Source organism: Colletotrichum costaricense (genome assembly GCF_030867565.1).
Source record: "Colletotrichum costaricense strain IMI 309622 chromosome Unknown Scaffold_32.1, whole genome shotgun sequence".
In the NCBI taxonomy this organism is placed as follows: Eukaryota; Fungi; Ascomycota; class Sordariomycetes; order Glomerellales; family Glomerellaceae; genus Colletotrichum; species Colletotrichum costaricense.
The window spans coordinates 217,479-232,800 of NW_026848261.1; the positions used below are offsets into that span (position 1 = coordinate 217,479).

The following is a 15,322-nucleotide window of genomic DNA, read 5'->3' on the forward strand; positions in this document are numbered from 1 at the left end:
GCGAGGGCGGATACAATTAAAAATGAAGCCGAAACTTTATTTCATAACTTTTCCAATGAATAAATACTTTATTTCTTGTGATGAAACACTTTATGAGTCGTTATCAATCTCACAGACTCTACAGCCAGAGAGTTGTCAGTCTTGAGTCTAGATTCTTAGCGATTTGCGAATGAGGCGGGCAAATTCTCAGTTCCCCATAGGTAGAAGTTTTCAGTCATGAATGCATGAAGTATTGAGAAATACATCCTATAAACTGTGTTTCAAGGAGCGACTCAGCGATTAAGGTGTAAAGATCCGTCACGATGTCCTTTGTAAATTGTTGGGTTGAGTACCTACAGTTACTACTAAGTCTTCGCAGTTTATTTAGGTTTCACTCGAACGAAACTACAAAGGTAGGTAGCAAAAGGAGGTCAATTTTCGTCTCTAGAAAGAAGAAAAAATAACAAAGAAACGCTTTAGGCTCGTCGAGAGCTGTTTCGAAAATCCAATCACATCTCAAGCTTGATGTTTTTGTCAATAGCACCCGACTCAAACGTCCGAATCATAACTCCAGTAGCCGTATCATTCCACGCAGTTGTTTCTCCTTGTACGAATCCGCTACTTGTGCAGTAATCCATGATCCTTCCCGCAGTTCTTGCGATTTCCTGGCTATGGTTCGGGAGTATCTTGTCAGTCAAAGTAGCTTGGAGGAGCGAGGAGGCCTAAGTTGAGGACGAGAGCGAGCGCTTACCAAGTTGACTGGTGCAGAGATTTCTTGTTCTTCCTCCATCCGAGAATGAAAGTTTCACCATTTGAGCGGCAGAACCCTGTCACCTCCTTTTCCATAACAATGCACTTGTTGTCATCTTGGTTTGCAAGCCACTGAATGCACCAGGCGGCGTTCTCAATCTGCAGTACAGTAAAATAGAATGCAGACTGTCAGCCAGATGAACTGTTTTGTGACCCACTGAGATAGAGTGGATAGACATCAAGACATACCGGTGCCATATTTGTGGGGAAGCCGTTGCATCGAACGGTGTTGATATCAACGATCTTGCCACTTTCAGAAGTCTTGGATTTGAGGAAGACTTTATCGCGCTTATTTGATTGACTTCCATTGGATTCTTCAGACCAAGAATTGTTGTGAGGGGTTGTAGATTGCCAGCCTGTTGCGGAGAGTCGGATGTTAGCAGATAATTCAGCACCTTTCTTGGTCCCATACCACAAATTTACACGAAGTCATGGGTAGTTGAAGAACACACCGATGATGTTCCGAGATCTAATTGAAGCTTCTGCTGCCTCTTGAGCAGATATGTGCTGAGCCGTGGGGTTGTTGATAATATCATCAGCCCATTGCTCGAAGGTGAAAGGTAGGGACGAGCGTGGCGGACTAGGTGATCGAACATCAGTCGGAGCCGCAGCTATCAAAGGAGCAGTTGCCAGGGCAAAGATTGCAATTCTGAGTAGAAGAACCATCTTGGATAATTCTGGATGACGAGATGATCATGGCCTGTCGATACGGAAACGGAAGCTGTAGTGCTGGAATTCCAATCGACTGCCGAGATCTGTCCATATGTAGAAAGGGTAGAAGCCTGTTATATAGAGATGGTGGACCGACTGGACAACATGAGTCAAATTCTGGATGTCGTTTTGCTTTGACTGTTGATTGACCGCATTGGGACCGCAGTGTTCGTCGTGGTACTACGGTACCAAGATGCCCACTCCCTTGCTCCCTTGGCTCTTTATTCTCTTCTGCCCTGCGAGCCAAAGCATGTTTTCTAAAAAGGATTTGACACAAAGTCTCCTTTCGATTTAATCAAAGAGAATGCTGGAAGTCTTACCCCTTGATGGCGCCAAATGGCGTACAGGCCTTGGGCCACTACGTAAGCTGCGTGAAATTGAAATCACCCTCGCCTCAGGTCATCGATACCGTCAAGCAACACCTGATCTTTCAGAGCACTTTAGATAGCTTTGTCGTACCTACGAGAAGAGAACAGATTCGTTTCAAAATGAAGATCTGACGCTGTGGTGCCTTTGATATCTCGAAGAGCTGAGATCCTCCAGCTCGGCGCACTTCAATCAGTCAGGGAAACGCTCGTACCACTGGTAAATACATGGCGCTGATAGCATGGATACTCATGTGTAATCCATGCGACTTAACTTGTTTCCTTTGACTTAAGAACTTAACTCATAGATCGAGTAAGCCCTCATTCGCTCAATATCAATGTCTCCTTCTTCAGAGTGTGATCTTGCGATCCTCGCGAATATTTGTCTCGAATGTCACCGCTGTCACGGCCCCACCGACCCCACTGGCTCCGGCGATCAAACGGCCCCTCATCAATATCCCTGCCCGCCCGCCGTTTCAGGAGTCTCGGCCGCACCCTCCGATCTTGCACCAATCAGACGGCCACCCATCCCCCGTCAGGAGGCACCCCGCCACGAGAGCCACGGCGAGTCAAACCCAATTCAACACCTTACATGGGGTAGCTACCTCCCCTGATCCGGAGCTTGCCGTCCTCTTTTTCGCGCCAATCTTTCATCCTTCTCTTCGGATCTTGCCTCCTTTTAAGCTTCTTTTCCACCCCGACCACCACTCACTTGACAGGTGCCGATCGCATAGGTAGCGTAGGGCACATTTTGTTCTCACGAAAGCTCCTCACCATGTCTCTAAAGACTCTCTTGCCGTTGCTCGCACTTACCGGCGCGGGCCTGGGTTGGCAGCACAAGACCGAAACCGAAGTCCGTGATGCCCTCAAGGCGAACGAGCACAGCCTAGTAGCGTGTAAGTTGTACCAGTCTCACGAGACCTCTCTCCGACAGCATGCTGACGCCATGTACAGTTATTGAGGTAAGCCGAGCCTCTGGTCCTTGAGCTCATGCCCTTGCGAATACTCTCACGAGTTCGATGCCGCCGCCACATATTAGCAACGCGCTGACCTTAACAAAGCCCTCAACGTACGACATTCTGCACCTCTACAGCAACATTCGTTAACACGGACAACAGCGACGCCAGCACAGCCCTCGAAAAGCACTGGTCCGCCGTCGAAGATGCCGTCCCGGCCGCTCTTTCAGTAGACTGCTCGACTTCAGCCTCGCTCTGCTCCGAACACGACGTCGCTTCCTACCCCGCCATCCGCCTCTACCGCCAAGGCGGCATGAAGCACCACTACCGCGGCCCCAGAAAGGCCTCTGAGTATGTTCATCATCATCGGCCCCCCCTTGATCACCTCACAAAGGAGCTTCAGCTAAGCCGCCCGCGTCTCTCTTTTTGCAGAATCACCGCCTTCGTCCGCCGCATGCTCCGCCCCGCCGTGGTCCCTCTCGACAGCAAGGCCGCGAAATCCTTCAACAAGGACGACGACGTGGTGTTGATCGCGCACATGGCCGAGTCCGAGACCAGCCTGCGCGAGCGCTTCACCGAGATGGCCGGGCGCTACCGCGATCGCTACGTCTTTGGGCTGACGACGATTGACGAGGCGCCCGGGCGGATCGCGTGCTATAACAACGCCGACGGCGCATTCCACATGACGTCCGAGCTGGACGAGGTCGACTCGATGGAGAAGATGCTGAAAAAGTGCGCGTCGCAGCTCGTGCCGCGGTTGACGAGGAGAAATGAGGCCGAGTATTTAAGCGTCAGTTGGCAACCCTTTTGCAGTCTTACAGATGTTTTTCATGTAACGTCCAAGAGGCAAACTACTAACGTATGAGATGTTCACAGTCCGGCAAGTCGTTGACCTACTTCTTCTCGACGGTCGAAGAGAACCTAGACTCTTGGACATCGGCTGTGAAACCCATGGCGAAGCAGTACCACGAGTACATCACCTTCGTGACGGTCGACCTCGGCGAGTACCCCGATATGCCGTCGCTCTTTGGCCTGCCGCCGGATGCCACCGAGGGTGTGGCGGTCTATAACCCGGCTGTGGGCTTGGCGTTCCCGTTCAAAGGGGACAAGATCACGGTAGACGCGGTCGCGCAGCACATCGCCGATATCTCTGAAGGTAACGCGGATGCCTGGCAGGTGGGTGAGCCGACTGCGGATGAGGAGATTGTGGAGCAGGTCATGGAGGAGGTCCCAGTGAAGGGGCGAGACGGTTCCGAGGTAGAGACTGAGGAGACCAAGGAGGCAACCAAGGAGACTGGAGAAGAGAAGCCTGAGATCCACGACGAGCTCTAGGCAAGGGATCTTATCATGGGTGTGCGCTGATTACACTCAACGGCTGTTTCCGGGGTCCCGATCACTGGTCCGATAGTAGGACAACATCCAAGACATCGCTCGAAACAGAGTCGCTGCCCACTATTGCTGATCCGAAGAGAAATCAAAGATACCAAAGCAAGCCGGCTTGTAGTCTTAATGGAACTGATATCTGCATCCAAAATCTAAGGATTGGCATTCTCGACTTTGGCAGAAAACCAGTTGCCTCAAAGTCACAGCAGCAAACTTGGCTGCGTATGGCAAAGGAAAGAAGGAAGCCAGACAAGAGGATCAGCTGGCAGTGAAGGGAGTGGGTGGCAGCAGAGCCCGTCCGTCTTCTGCTTACCCAAGCCCTCTGGGCTAGGCGAATTTTACACCATCTTGAGCGCAATAGACGCCCTTATATAGAAACAGACATCAACGTCGATATGATTGCTTCGCGGAGCCGGGCACCGCTCCGTCGTTACCATTTCTGTTCTCAAGCCACCGAACAATGATCAGGTTGTACGTGAAAGCTGCTTCGGCGGCGACGGACTATGCCCCGCCAGCCAGCCTTCGTGGTAAGTAACCCCGAACACGCATCGCGCGCACCGCGGAGGAAAAGAACCGGAATGAGGGTGGGACGGACCTCCGTTGCCTGCCAGCGTAATACGTTACACAGGCCGCCAAAAAAAAAAAGTCAACAAAATCGCCACCATTTCGGAGCCGGATGAAGCTCCGTTAGGGGTTTGTCTACGTTGAACCAAACGTTCTTAGCACGTTGTTCGTTCTTGTTCCAATCAGCAACTCCAGGACCTCGTACAGTGACCCAAAGACCACTGTTTCTCACTATTCCCGTATCCAAGATTCGAGTTAGTCCAAGACCCTTGGCTTTCTCTATCCCGCGGAGGCGGGCTGCCCCTCCGCTGCCTGCCGCCGCCTCGGCTCTCAACTGAGTCAACTGAGTCAACTCGGCTTCTTCCTTGGGATCAACATCCCCTCTCCCAGACTCCAGAAAGGTTCGGAGCGGGCTCCGTGTTGATTTGAGCCAATCAGTTTGCTGAGCCGCGGAGGCGGACGAGGCCCCGTCTTCAATCCCAAACCGAGACACTAGAGAGAGAGGTGCCACTCCCGCGGTCCGCGGAGGCGGGCATTTCCTCCGTCGCGGCCGTCCCAAATCTCAGACTTCAGGCCTATAAGTTTCGCTGCTCAATCGGGACTAAAAACCCACTCTGAATCCTCCAATTTGTATACTCGGGTCACATGACGCGAGTTTTCTCAACTTCACGTCTACATCGCGATGCTAATTTCCAACTCAGCGGGCCATTCGAGCCCAGCTGACTCCTACCTTGCGGATTTTAGAGGAATATCTTCAAAGTAGCAGCAGTAGCAGCGGTTCGTCCTTCTGTAGCTTTTGATAAAGCAAGTGTCAAGAAAAGTCCCCAAACCGAATGCCTAGTCACTGTGCTCCCGCCATACCACGTATTCTTGCGATTCACGGTCTTTTCCATCGTATGTTGCATTCGATTGACCTGAACGACAAGAGGATGCAGATCCACTCAAACCAAGCACATCCTTCACGTAAACAAAATCGCCACAAAGAATCAAGAGACAAGAATTCAATACAATCACCTTCTGCATCGAGTATTCAACCCTGAACTCAACCCGCATTAGACTCAATTCCTTCCTTCTTGGCACCTTCCAGATTGTCAGCTCAGATAAGGCCTTTTCAAGGTATCTATAAAGCCCCGCGATCACCAGATTGCTGTGCCGCAAATCCTTCTACGCCCGAAGACTCCTTCAGCTCGCTTACTCAAGATACGAGAGCTTGAAAACGCTGTAAGTCTTTCGTATAAGACAGAGGGGTTTCTGAGAACCGATGATTTCACTCGTTGCCTTACTCAACCCCCTCCCCCGCTTCTTGTCAGCTCCTGGTGCCCCCCGATACTGTCAATTAAGACAGTGATCACTCGAGATTTAACGAATCCTATCGGTGGATGACTCCATAATAGGAATGTAGATAACATCCTCTCTCTTCATCACCTCGAATCTCCCAGCAAAAATGCCACATACCTTTGAATGCCAAACCTACATAAAGCATCACCAATTCTTTCAGTGAAGCACGTCAATCTCAAAGACAAAGGCACCATACTCCATCCACACAGAAGCCTAAATCCCACTTCTCCAAACACTTTTCCCCCCAAAAATCAAAATGCAGCTCAAATCTCTCTTCGCCCTCGCCCTCGCCGCCGCCGTCACAGTAGCAGCCGCCACCCTCGACAAGCGCGCCCCCACAAAGGCAGAGTGCTGCTGCTGCTACGGCGGCCCTTCCGTCGGCTGCGCCGCGGACCTCAACTGCGCGGGCTACACGCCCAGCATCGGCGTCTGCCTCGACACGCGGTGCCCGTTCAAATGAAACGGTGCGATTCGCAATGAGTAGTCTCTCGACTGGAACGGCGGATCTGTGCAGAAGGGGAGAAAAACAATAGGCTTGTGAGGACGGGTTTCCTCCAGAAGGCTTCGCAAGGTGCTGGGTGTGTATGCCGCCTAGATGGCCCATGGGGTGGTCTACTCAATTGTGTCGTTCCGATCCTTCCGGCACACGGAACCCGTTGCGAGGGAAACCCTGGTATTGTTCAGAGTAAGTTCCTCAGCTTTGGAGGAGCAGACTTGGGTGCCTTTGTTTCCAACTTGATAACTGTTCAATGACGTCATCAATAAAAGAACGCATTTCTCAAAATAATCTTTTATATTGGATCATCACCATGGGTTGCGTCGTGCTGCGACATCCAATATTACATGCCTGAGACTAGGCAACCATTTGCCTTGTCATCGGTATTCCGATCCTGGCGTCATCTTGCATGCGGCATCGTTATGTTGTCTGCCCTGCACGTTCGCCTCGCCCTGCCCAACTGCAGCGCCGGTTCCCAGCATGAAAGCCAACGACATCGATTTTTCAAAGTCTATTCAATATTTTTCTTACCGCCTGCTCCTGATACGCTTTAAGGAGAATAGAACATTGGCGTCGAGTAGTTGCGTGGCTAACCTAGAGGAAGTCGACTCAGGGTACTTGGCTTGACTGCGATAGTGCGACATCTTGGGGATATCGCTCTCGGCAACCTCAACCTCAGCCTCTCCAAAGAAGTCGCCATTCGTGCATTACCCAAATGATACATGTAGCGCTGTGTTTATCACTGTGTGCTCTGCGCATATCAATCAAACCATTGAGACACAGGCTGGATAGGCATCTTTGTCTGTAGCCTGTAGCCTGTAGCCTGTCTTACACGCTGTAGCAACACCTACTCCCAAGACCATCAGGGCTGAGTGCTAATACCAAAAGGTATACAGAAATACTCGTAAGAGCTCAAGGCCTGGATCCATCAGTGTTTACAGATGCCAGTATATACTTTCGAGCTTCTCTAGAACGCTGTGGACGAATGCTTTTAACATGCAAATGGCCTCGAGGGGTAGGCCTGGTGGTATCGCAGATAGAAGAAAGACGGAGGCGATAAACCGTAGGGTGTATGTGAACTAGAAATTGTCCACAGTAGTATGCATAAAAAAGGACGTTTCGCGATTATTTTGTCGTGTATGTCTCCCTCTCTCCCCCAAGTCCATGACCAGGGGGCTCGTGTACAAGCATATCCTAAGGTAGGTATCCCTAACCTAGTGGACGTAAAAAATGGATCTTCCTGTTGCCTCGACCCCGAATTTCGACCCCTCCAATGATATAATCTCTAATGGTATGTTTCCTCTAATTCCCCGTAAATCGCTCGCTAATCGCAAGTTTTCCGACGTTCAAAAATCGCCGGTCGAAAGTAGGCAGTGTAGACTGTCAAGTCTCTGGTAGGTCTTCAAATCTTGCGGTTGATGATGAGCAAGGTTCAGGATGCTTGCGGCTCGGCAGCAGCAGCTTCGTCTCGGCATCTTTGGCACATGCACCATCCGCCGAGACTTCCCTTTGCCCAAGCCCTTCGTTGATCGACGGGCATTGTTACGTCGCAGTAGTGGTTCAAGACCTCTTCACCAGCCTTGAGCCCTCCTGGAGCGCCGCCCACAACCTTTGTCTTCCGCGCCCAAAGTGTCATCTGTCCTCCCCAATCCCATGTGACGTTCGGATCGCAGTCGTGGTTGGCTAAGCACCAAAGGGGGTGTACTGCAGCGACATCGGGTCGACCATCGCGTGGGTTCTTACGGGCTGATGCCGTTCCGCGGAATTTGCTGTAGAGGGTATTCAGAACCCACAAATCGTGTTCTTGAATAGTGCTATAAATGTCGACGTCCATCTTTTCGAGGATGTGGAAGGGTGTCTCGATATTGTACTTGAACGAGAAGGGCAGCGTCCATTCCGGCGGCGGATTCGCACTCGGTGAGATCTCGATATCGTTCGATGCGGAAGGCACAAAGTCACCCCAGATGTACTTGATCTGTGTCACATCCAAGGGATGTATTTCTTGGTGGTTGGACATGGCCAAGACACGCGCAAGAAGAAGCAGGTGTAGTGTCTCATCGGCTTCCGAAGCTTCAGGGTCCTTGGCGATGGCGTCGACATCCTTCTCGCATACAGCAGGGTGGTAAAGTTCTTGCGCCATATCGTGACAGTGTTGGCTACAGAAAACTGTGTCGTAACATTCGTCGCAGCTGACAGCGGCCGGCTCGCTGCCCAACGGTGGCAGTTCCGCACTACACGCATCGCAGACTGGTTCCTTGAGGCGATTATTGGCGGTCAAAAGCGAATATTCTTCCAAGACGGCCTCTCCTGGCGCAATGTCTTGCGTCGCAAAGAGGCCCAGCTGATTACAAGTGGGTATGATATCGTAGTCATCCATATCGCTGGCTGCCTCCAAAAGGACCGGGAGCTTAGACAATTGGACCGCACACTTGGGTGCAGACTTTGATAGTTCGGCGTTCAGAAATTCGAGGGACTCGGGAGCAAAACGGTCAGGCTCGTATGTGTTCCAGGGGTAGACTTCCCTCCGAACAAGCCCCCATTCCGGAAGAACGTTGACGTTGAAGTCGTCTCTGCGACATCTCCGACTCGCCACATGCTTGATGTATCCCATCGTTTGAAGGAGTTCGTCGTTCTCGGGAGCGATCAGCAGACCTCGGTCGCAAAACTCGTGCGCGCTTTTCAGGCATCCGCACAACAGAAGACTGAGGGCAAGAATCTGAAAGGCGCGAACAGAGGATAGTTTGGCTACATGAGCGACGAGGCTTGCTTGGTCTCTGGCCTCGTCTGTCAGATAGTCGCTTCCGAGCTTCGACAGAATGCCATGGTCCAGGACAATAGGTAGTGGGTCCAGAGGGCGGGATCCAAGAGCCTCGATAGCTTGCTCGTGATACTCAGAGCCCTCGTGGAGGACGTCGTCGGTCAAAAGAAGAGCTTTATAGGCATCGCCAGCGGCCAAGTCGGGGTAGCCCAATTCAGAGTGGACAACGGCACGTTCGAGGTAAGTGATCAAGTCGTATGGGTTATCGACCAAAGTCTCTGTGAGACGTCGGCGATGCTCGAGTAGACCTTCTGAGCGTCGAGTGTTTTCATCCTCCAAGGGCGACTCATTGCCCGTGGTAGTGGTGCTTGCTGTCGACATGGTGAAGAAAAGGAAGCTAGTAGCAAAGCGCTTGGGCAGCACTGTTCGGGGCTAGCATCCAACAAGGTGCAGGCAGGGCTGCTGATAAAAAGAAGGGAAACAAGGCAAAAGAAGGGAGATGCCGCCCAGGAATCGAGATCGAAATTGGATGCAAGTGACACTGACGTCAGTGAGGAGAATAACGATCCTGGTATTGCTGGGCTCAAGGTCCAAGTCGAGCGGACGTGTTGTGGTACCTTAATGGAACACCGTCTCGGGAACGGAACGGTGAGATGAACCTGAACCCTAGGAGGAAAAAGCCCGGCACACGGCTGCGCGCGGTTGTGTCTCGAGGTCTTTTTTTTTTTTTTTAATTGTTTTATTTTTTTCGACTGAGAGGGGGGTTTTTTTGGGCAAAGAGAACGGGGCAAGCCCACAACTGGTCAGACCACTTTATGGCAACCCTGCCCGGGCTGTATCCGTTGGAAGTCGTTGAATTACAGCGTAAAGAAAGAGCCCGGGGAAAACGGATTTGAAAAATGGGGGAAACGAGAGTAAGTAGATTTGAAGGGGGGGAAAGGGCCGATGAAGGAAAAGAGGCGAGAATGAGATGGCAGGACTGGAAGGAAGGAAGGCGTCCTTATTCGTCAATCAGACGGAAATGAAGGTGAGGCGATGGTGTTGGTCTGGCGGGTGATGGCGCGCCCTGATGCCTCTCTGGTTTTAGTCGTGCTTGATCCTGTGCTGCTCTTCTCTCTGATTCTCCTCGATTGGCGTTTGCTGCCTGTCTTGACAGTTGTAGCCGGAGGTGACTAGCCCGGTTTGTTTAGCTTGGTCCCAGTAAGACGGAGACCCTATTTTTGGTTGATGGCCGGTCCGTCCAAGTATGCCGTTTTTTAAAAGGGGGCAACAAGATGGAAATTAAACACAGACGCAAGTCGTCGTCGACCTTGACCTCGAAAGGGAAGGGGAAGAAATTTGCAACTCATCAATTGGATATTGGCCGCGGATTGGGGTCCGTTGGTGCGTGGTGACAAGTGGGGGGTTCTGGACTGGACCCTTGAAAACTGGAACTTCAGGGTCCTTCGCGTGGAGGGGTAAAACTGCCCTACCTGGTCTTTGTGACTTGCGGACAACCACTCCCAAGACCACAAGCGCATTCAACCCGGAACGTCTTGACGTTGAACCGCCGGGCGCAACGGCGTGACTGGCTGAGAGACCATCGCACACCCATGCTGCGTCCTCCAAGGGGGGGAAAGTTAGATGTACGGATAGGTTGCGACCCTTGATTTGCCTTGAAGTCCGTGGTCCATGGTTCCTGGTAAGATGACCCTTCGATGGACGGTTGAGACGGGGCAGTGGCAGTGAAAACATGGTTTCGTACCACTTGGCTTTGCAACTCAGCAACAAGGGGACTCGACCCTGTCAGCCTCACGTACCACGCGCTTGCCCGAGCTCTTCTCCCGTGGATACTGGGGATTGCGACTTGTCGCGAATTGGCTTGAGACCTGGGAACCCTCTTCAAGGAACCGCATGTCTAGTGACGTCAGTGTCTAGTCTCCCCGTTGCTTTCATCCCGTCATTTCCGTTTTGACTTTTTTGCCTTTTATGGGTTCTCGTTTCTTCCGCATGAACCTTTTTTTCCTCGTAACAATTCACATGCCGGCGCAATCCTATGCAGTACGGTATTCGTGCCTTGTTCGTACTGATACATTCGACAAGAAATAGACGCGGCCGATGGAGCATTTGACGCCCGTTGGGCCGATCAGATACCTTTTCTGTCCAGTTGCCTGCCTTTCTGTACGAAGTCTGGAAAGGGGCCTCCATTTTTTTACCGCAGTGCCGGAGTTATTCCTGTCCTTTGTTTCTTCGACAAGTCCTTGCCAGTGCCTGATCGCCATCTGGGGCAGCAAGGGATAGCTGGAGCAGCAGGGCAAAACGCAGAATGAGGCTTACTTGCAAGGGCCCTGGCACCTTACCTAGCACTGGGTCGCCCCGAGGATACTGCCTTCCCGTCCCATTCGTGATTAAGGGTCCAGTTGATTGACACTTTTCGTCGCATCTGCTGCAACCCGGTCCCCACCGTTTGTCGCTCGATATCAGCTGTGGCATTGTCGTATGTAGGTAGTATATCAAACACGGGAATAGCTCCGCGTGCTCCGGCCTGGTCGCGGCGAACGAACCAACAGCATGCGCCGTCAAGTGTGGATTCGAGGCCTTGGGCACACCGCCGACGTGAATCATGTCCACTTCCTGCAGCGCACTGCTGTAAATCGGACGCCTCTTACACATACATCGGCGATTGCCTGGTCTTGATCGTTGCTCCCCCCGCGGGCCATCACGCGTGTAATTTTGCTGAATTGACATCCGGACCGTTTGTGGATGATGGTATCGCGGGATTCCGTTTCAGAAAGCGGCGCTTCACTTCAAGCGCTGCGACCCGCCAACACCCCTCCTTTTTTGGTATTCGAGTCAACATTATGACGACAGCGTCCCCGCAGTAGCTGGACCAGGTTTCTGCTGAACCCCCGTCCGCCCGGTGGTTCGTGATGGTTCCCTTGAATTGGAGATGGACGACTTCCGAGTCAGTTCGTCGCAGTGACGTCATTGTCGAGATGCATCGATGCCCGGCGCAACATCCTGATGCACCGTCAAGTTTGCACCGGCTGTGATCGTTTAATCCACCGAGTTTATCAACCGCCTGGTGGTTGATTTTGTCGAGTCATGCAGGGGTCTATCAAACGCACCGCGAACAATGACGCACTCCGGACTCGTTCATGTAAAGACTCGTAAAATCTGTCAAGTTTCTTCAAGATGAATCAAACGCTATTGCTGACGTGAGTGATAATGCAGAAGAGAGGTGACGAAGCTTTCGAGGTAGCGACTTGTAGAGATGTCACTCATCAGCCTCTGTACCTGTGCCCGCACTGGCGATATTGACAGGCACGCAGAGACCAATAGTGGATACCGAAGTATATCGTCGATTTGGCATAACAAATGTGTTCTTGGATAGCGAATAAGGCACCGATGCTCGACAGTATTATTCCTCGTGTATCTTCTTGTGTAACGCAGCAGAGACGCGGAACTTGGACTGCGATTTCGTACATTTTGGAGAATTGAGGGCGCACTGCAAATCAGGCATTTGCCGGTGGCCCGCGATCTATAGGACACCAGGCATCAAAAGATCGGACTGCTGTCCTTTGACGTGGAAATAGCATAATAGAGTTGATTCTGATATTGGATTCGGCCGGTAGTTCGCAGGAGGCGCGCCGGTTCGGGCCAGTGGTCTAGGCGTCTTCCCCAGACTCGCTGGCACATGCCAAAGGCTGGCAGCACAATAGCAACGTGGGAGTGACAACGTGGATAAATCGGTGGTCTCGTCCATTGAGGTGTATCGTGGTGTCGATCCCACGTTCAACATGAGGCTGGCGGTTTCCTGATGTCTGTCCGCAGCGCTGCATTGCATGCGACGAACCAGCAGAAGGGCGATTGGCTTGATGGACAAGAGTGGAGTTGACACTGCAAATGGTGTCAGTCATGTCTATTTTGAGGTATATACGGATACAGCGAATGAACTTGGATCAGTAACTCCTGTCAGGCGAGCACTAATTCTGAGCATCGAGTCGACCACAATCGCACCCTCGTAGGTGTGAAAGCGTAACTTGGAGCTAATGGTGTTTGCTTCGGAAGCAATTGAACAAGCTAATAGTTGGCATGCTTCTTGGATAGGTATGTGGTCGCGCTGCATTCGGGTACACTGCCGCAGCAGTGCTTGAGGTAAGGTAGGTGGTTGAGGAGGGGCATGTGGGCGGGCTAATGGCTCCAGGAGCGTTTCCTCCGGCAGGTTGTTGGAATGCGAGAAGCGATTGTGCCTGGCGCTCGCTCTTCATGGGTTGACGACATGCATGACATTCGCAACGATGCTCGCAGTCCGAATTGCCCACCCCGGACAGACTTTATCTACTTTTCCAAAGCAGAAGCGCTGCATTTCGCAAATTGAAAGCAATATTAACAAAAAGGAGTTTGTGGTATAATTCCTGCCATCTAGTCTTGTCTGCTTTCTTACTACCAGTCGGTGCTTCACTCCGGGCAAGTGCTGCCCTAGGTACCTTAGCTGAGAACGGAAGCCTGCTATTACCTCAGTTCACATTAGATTCGGCAGGAACGCTGAGACCAGCAATGCGGAAAGGTAGGAAGGCAGGAAGGATCCTTCCACCTTCTGTGCTTGGTGCTTAGGCTAAATCCCTCTTTCCGCTCATCCTTCCGTTGCGCTTCAACTTTGCCGTTTCTTATCGAAATCCATGGACCCCACGGGATGCATACAAAAATGCACCCGAGCAATCAATTTCAGATGCTTCCATGCTCTAGCTCTGAGGCAGCGGCGCTGCTTCCCGACCGCCGGGCAGCTCGGTCAGGGGCCGTGAGCCGTCATGGTCGTCCTTCCTTGGCTGGATCTACCAGCTGCGCTCTCACTGCAGTGGGTTCACGACTTGGTTCGCCACAAAATCATCCCGCCAAACTTGTTCTACTTCCAGCCATCTCATCGCCCTAAATCCTCCAGCCACCAGCCACCCGACACGCCGACTCGATCTACAACAGTAGTGCTGCATCAGCGCCATGCCGGACAATGAGTGTCCATTCCCGGAACTGCAATGGTCCCTTGACCCTTGAGGGCAGCGCAACTGCTTCGGCAAATCATCAATGTGTACCTTACGGAAGCACTAACGGACCAACGACAACTACAGTTAGCTTTGCGGACAAATCATTCATCATCACTCAGTCTGACTCTGCTGATTGCATCCAGCTTTGTGGCATTCAAAACGGGCTCTTCATCTCTTGATTGTCAAGAATGAAGCATATTATGGATAGTAGGTAACGACTGCCACCACCGACGTTATCTGGCGAGTCAACAGCTCAAGGCTTTCAAAATATCCTTATTAAAAGTCCGGACTCTACGGCAGGTCAACAATGAAGCTAGGAAAAGGCATTCGAGATACAGATTACCACCTCACAGCCGGTCCACTGAAAACATGGCAACCCCGCCATTTTAGACAGTACACGCACTTGCGTATCTGAGGTAAAGAATGAGGAATAGAATATAGTGAGGTGCCGCAGCAAGTGCTCTGATCAAGGCCTGACTTGCCTTTTGCCCGCCGTTATCGATCACGAATCCATGGTGAAACGGTGCAAATTTACCTGCAGCCCGCATACATCCGCCCGCCCTCGTCCTACGCTATCTCACATGAGACTATTACCACCAACCATCAAGCACCAAGCACTGGCTACTCATTGACCTTTGAGCCAAACAAATCGTTTGGATTGCAGCTCCAGAGCACAGCCGGCAGAGAATAATTGGGTCGAGCCACACTCAAATTGCTCAACTGCAGCCTGCCCAAGCTGCTGGACTGAGGTGAGGTGCTCTTTGCGTCTTTCGACTTCCAATCTGTGCCAAACGTAAGGTGTATGAATACGTACCTGGCCTCACTGTGTGAACTGCACTTTCTGCCCCGATTAAAAAATAAAAAATAAAAAAAAAGGTGACACAGATACAAAATATTCAATCATCTGCCCCGCTATCGGTTTTGGGTCTACCTATCTTTTG

The 15,322-nt window shown here is 51.6% G+C and overlaps 4 protein-coding genes across 4 annotated transcripts; 2 read left to right on the forward strand and 2 right to left on the reverse strand.

Moving 5' to 3' along the window:
- Window positions 1–488: 488 nt before the first annotated feature.
- On the reverse strand, window positions 489–1,455 carry CCOS01_16654 (uncharacterized protein; the record flags this gene model as incomplete). The annotated part of the gene is made up of 4 exons (XM_060464790.1): window positions 489–648; window positions 731–888; window positions 979–1,145; window positions 1,242–1,455. The coding sequence occupies 4 exons, from the start codon at window positions 1,453–1,455 to the stop codon at window positions 489–491; spliced, it is 699 nt and encodes a 232-aa protein (XP_060304678.1).
- A 1,185-nt stretch (window positions 1,456–2,640) lies between these two features.
- CCOS01_16655 (uncharacterized protein) lies at window positions 2,641–4,153 on the forward strand (the record flags this gene model as incomplete). The annotated part of the gene is made up of 4 exons (XM_060464791.1): window positions 2,641–2,761; window positions 2,959–3,172; window positions 3,254–3,611; window positions 3,698–4,153. 4 exons carry the CDS (start codon window positions 2,641–2,643, stop codon window positions 4,151–4,153), a joined length of 1,149 nt encoding a protein of 382 aa, XP_060304679.1.
- Window positions 4,154–6,362: 2,209 nt separating this feature from the next.
- On the forward strand, window positions 6,363–6,566 carry CCOS01_16656 (uncharacterized protein; the record flags this gene model as incomplete). The annotated part of the gene is made up of 1 exon (XM_060464792.1): window positions 6,363–6,566. The coding sequence occupies one exon, from the start codon at window positions 6,363–6,365 to the stop codon at window positions 6,564–6,566; it is 204 nt and encodes a 67-aa protein (XP_060304680.1).
- A 1,468-nt stretch (window positions 6,567–8,034) lies between these two features.
- Window positions 8,035–9,741, reverse strand: CCOS01_16657 (Wd tetratricopeptide repeat domain-containing protein; the record flags this gene model as incomplete). Its single annotated transcript, XM_060464793.1, has 1 exon — window positions 8,035–9,741. The coding sequence occupies one exon, from the start codon at window positions 9,739–9,741 to the stop codon at window positions 8,035–8,037; it is 1,707 nt and encodes a 568-aa protein (XP_060304681.1).
- Window positions 9,742–15,322: the final 5,581 nt, after the last annotated feature.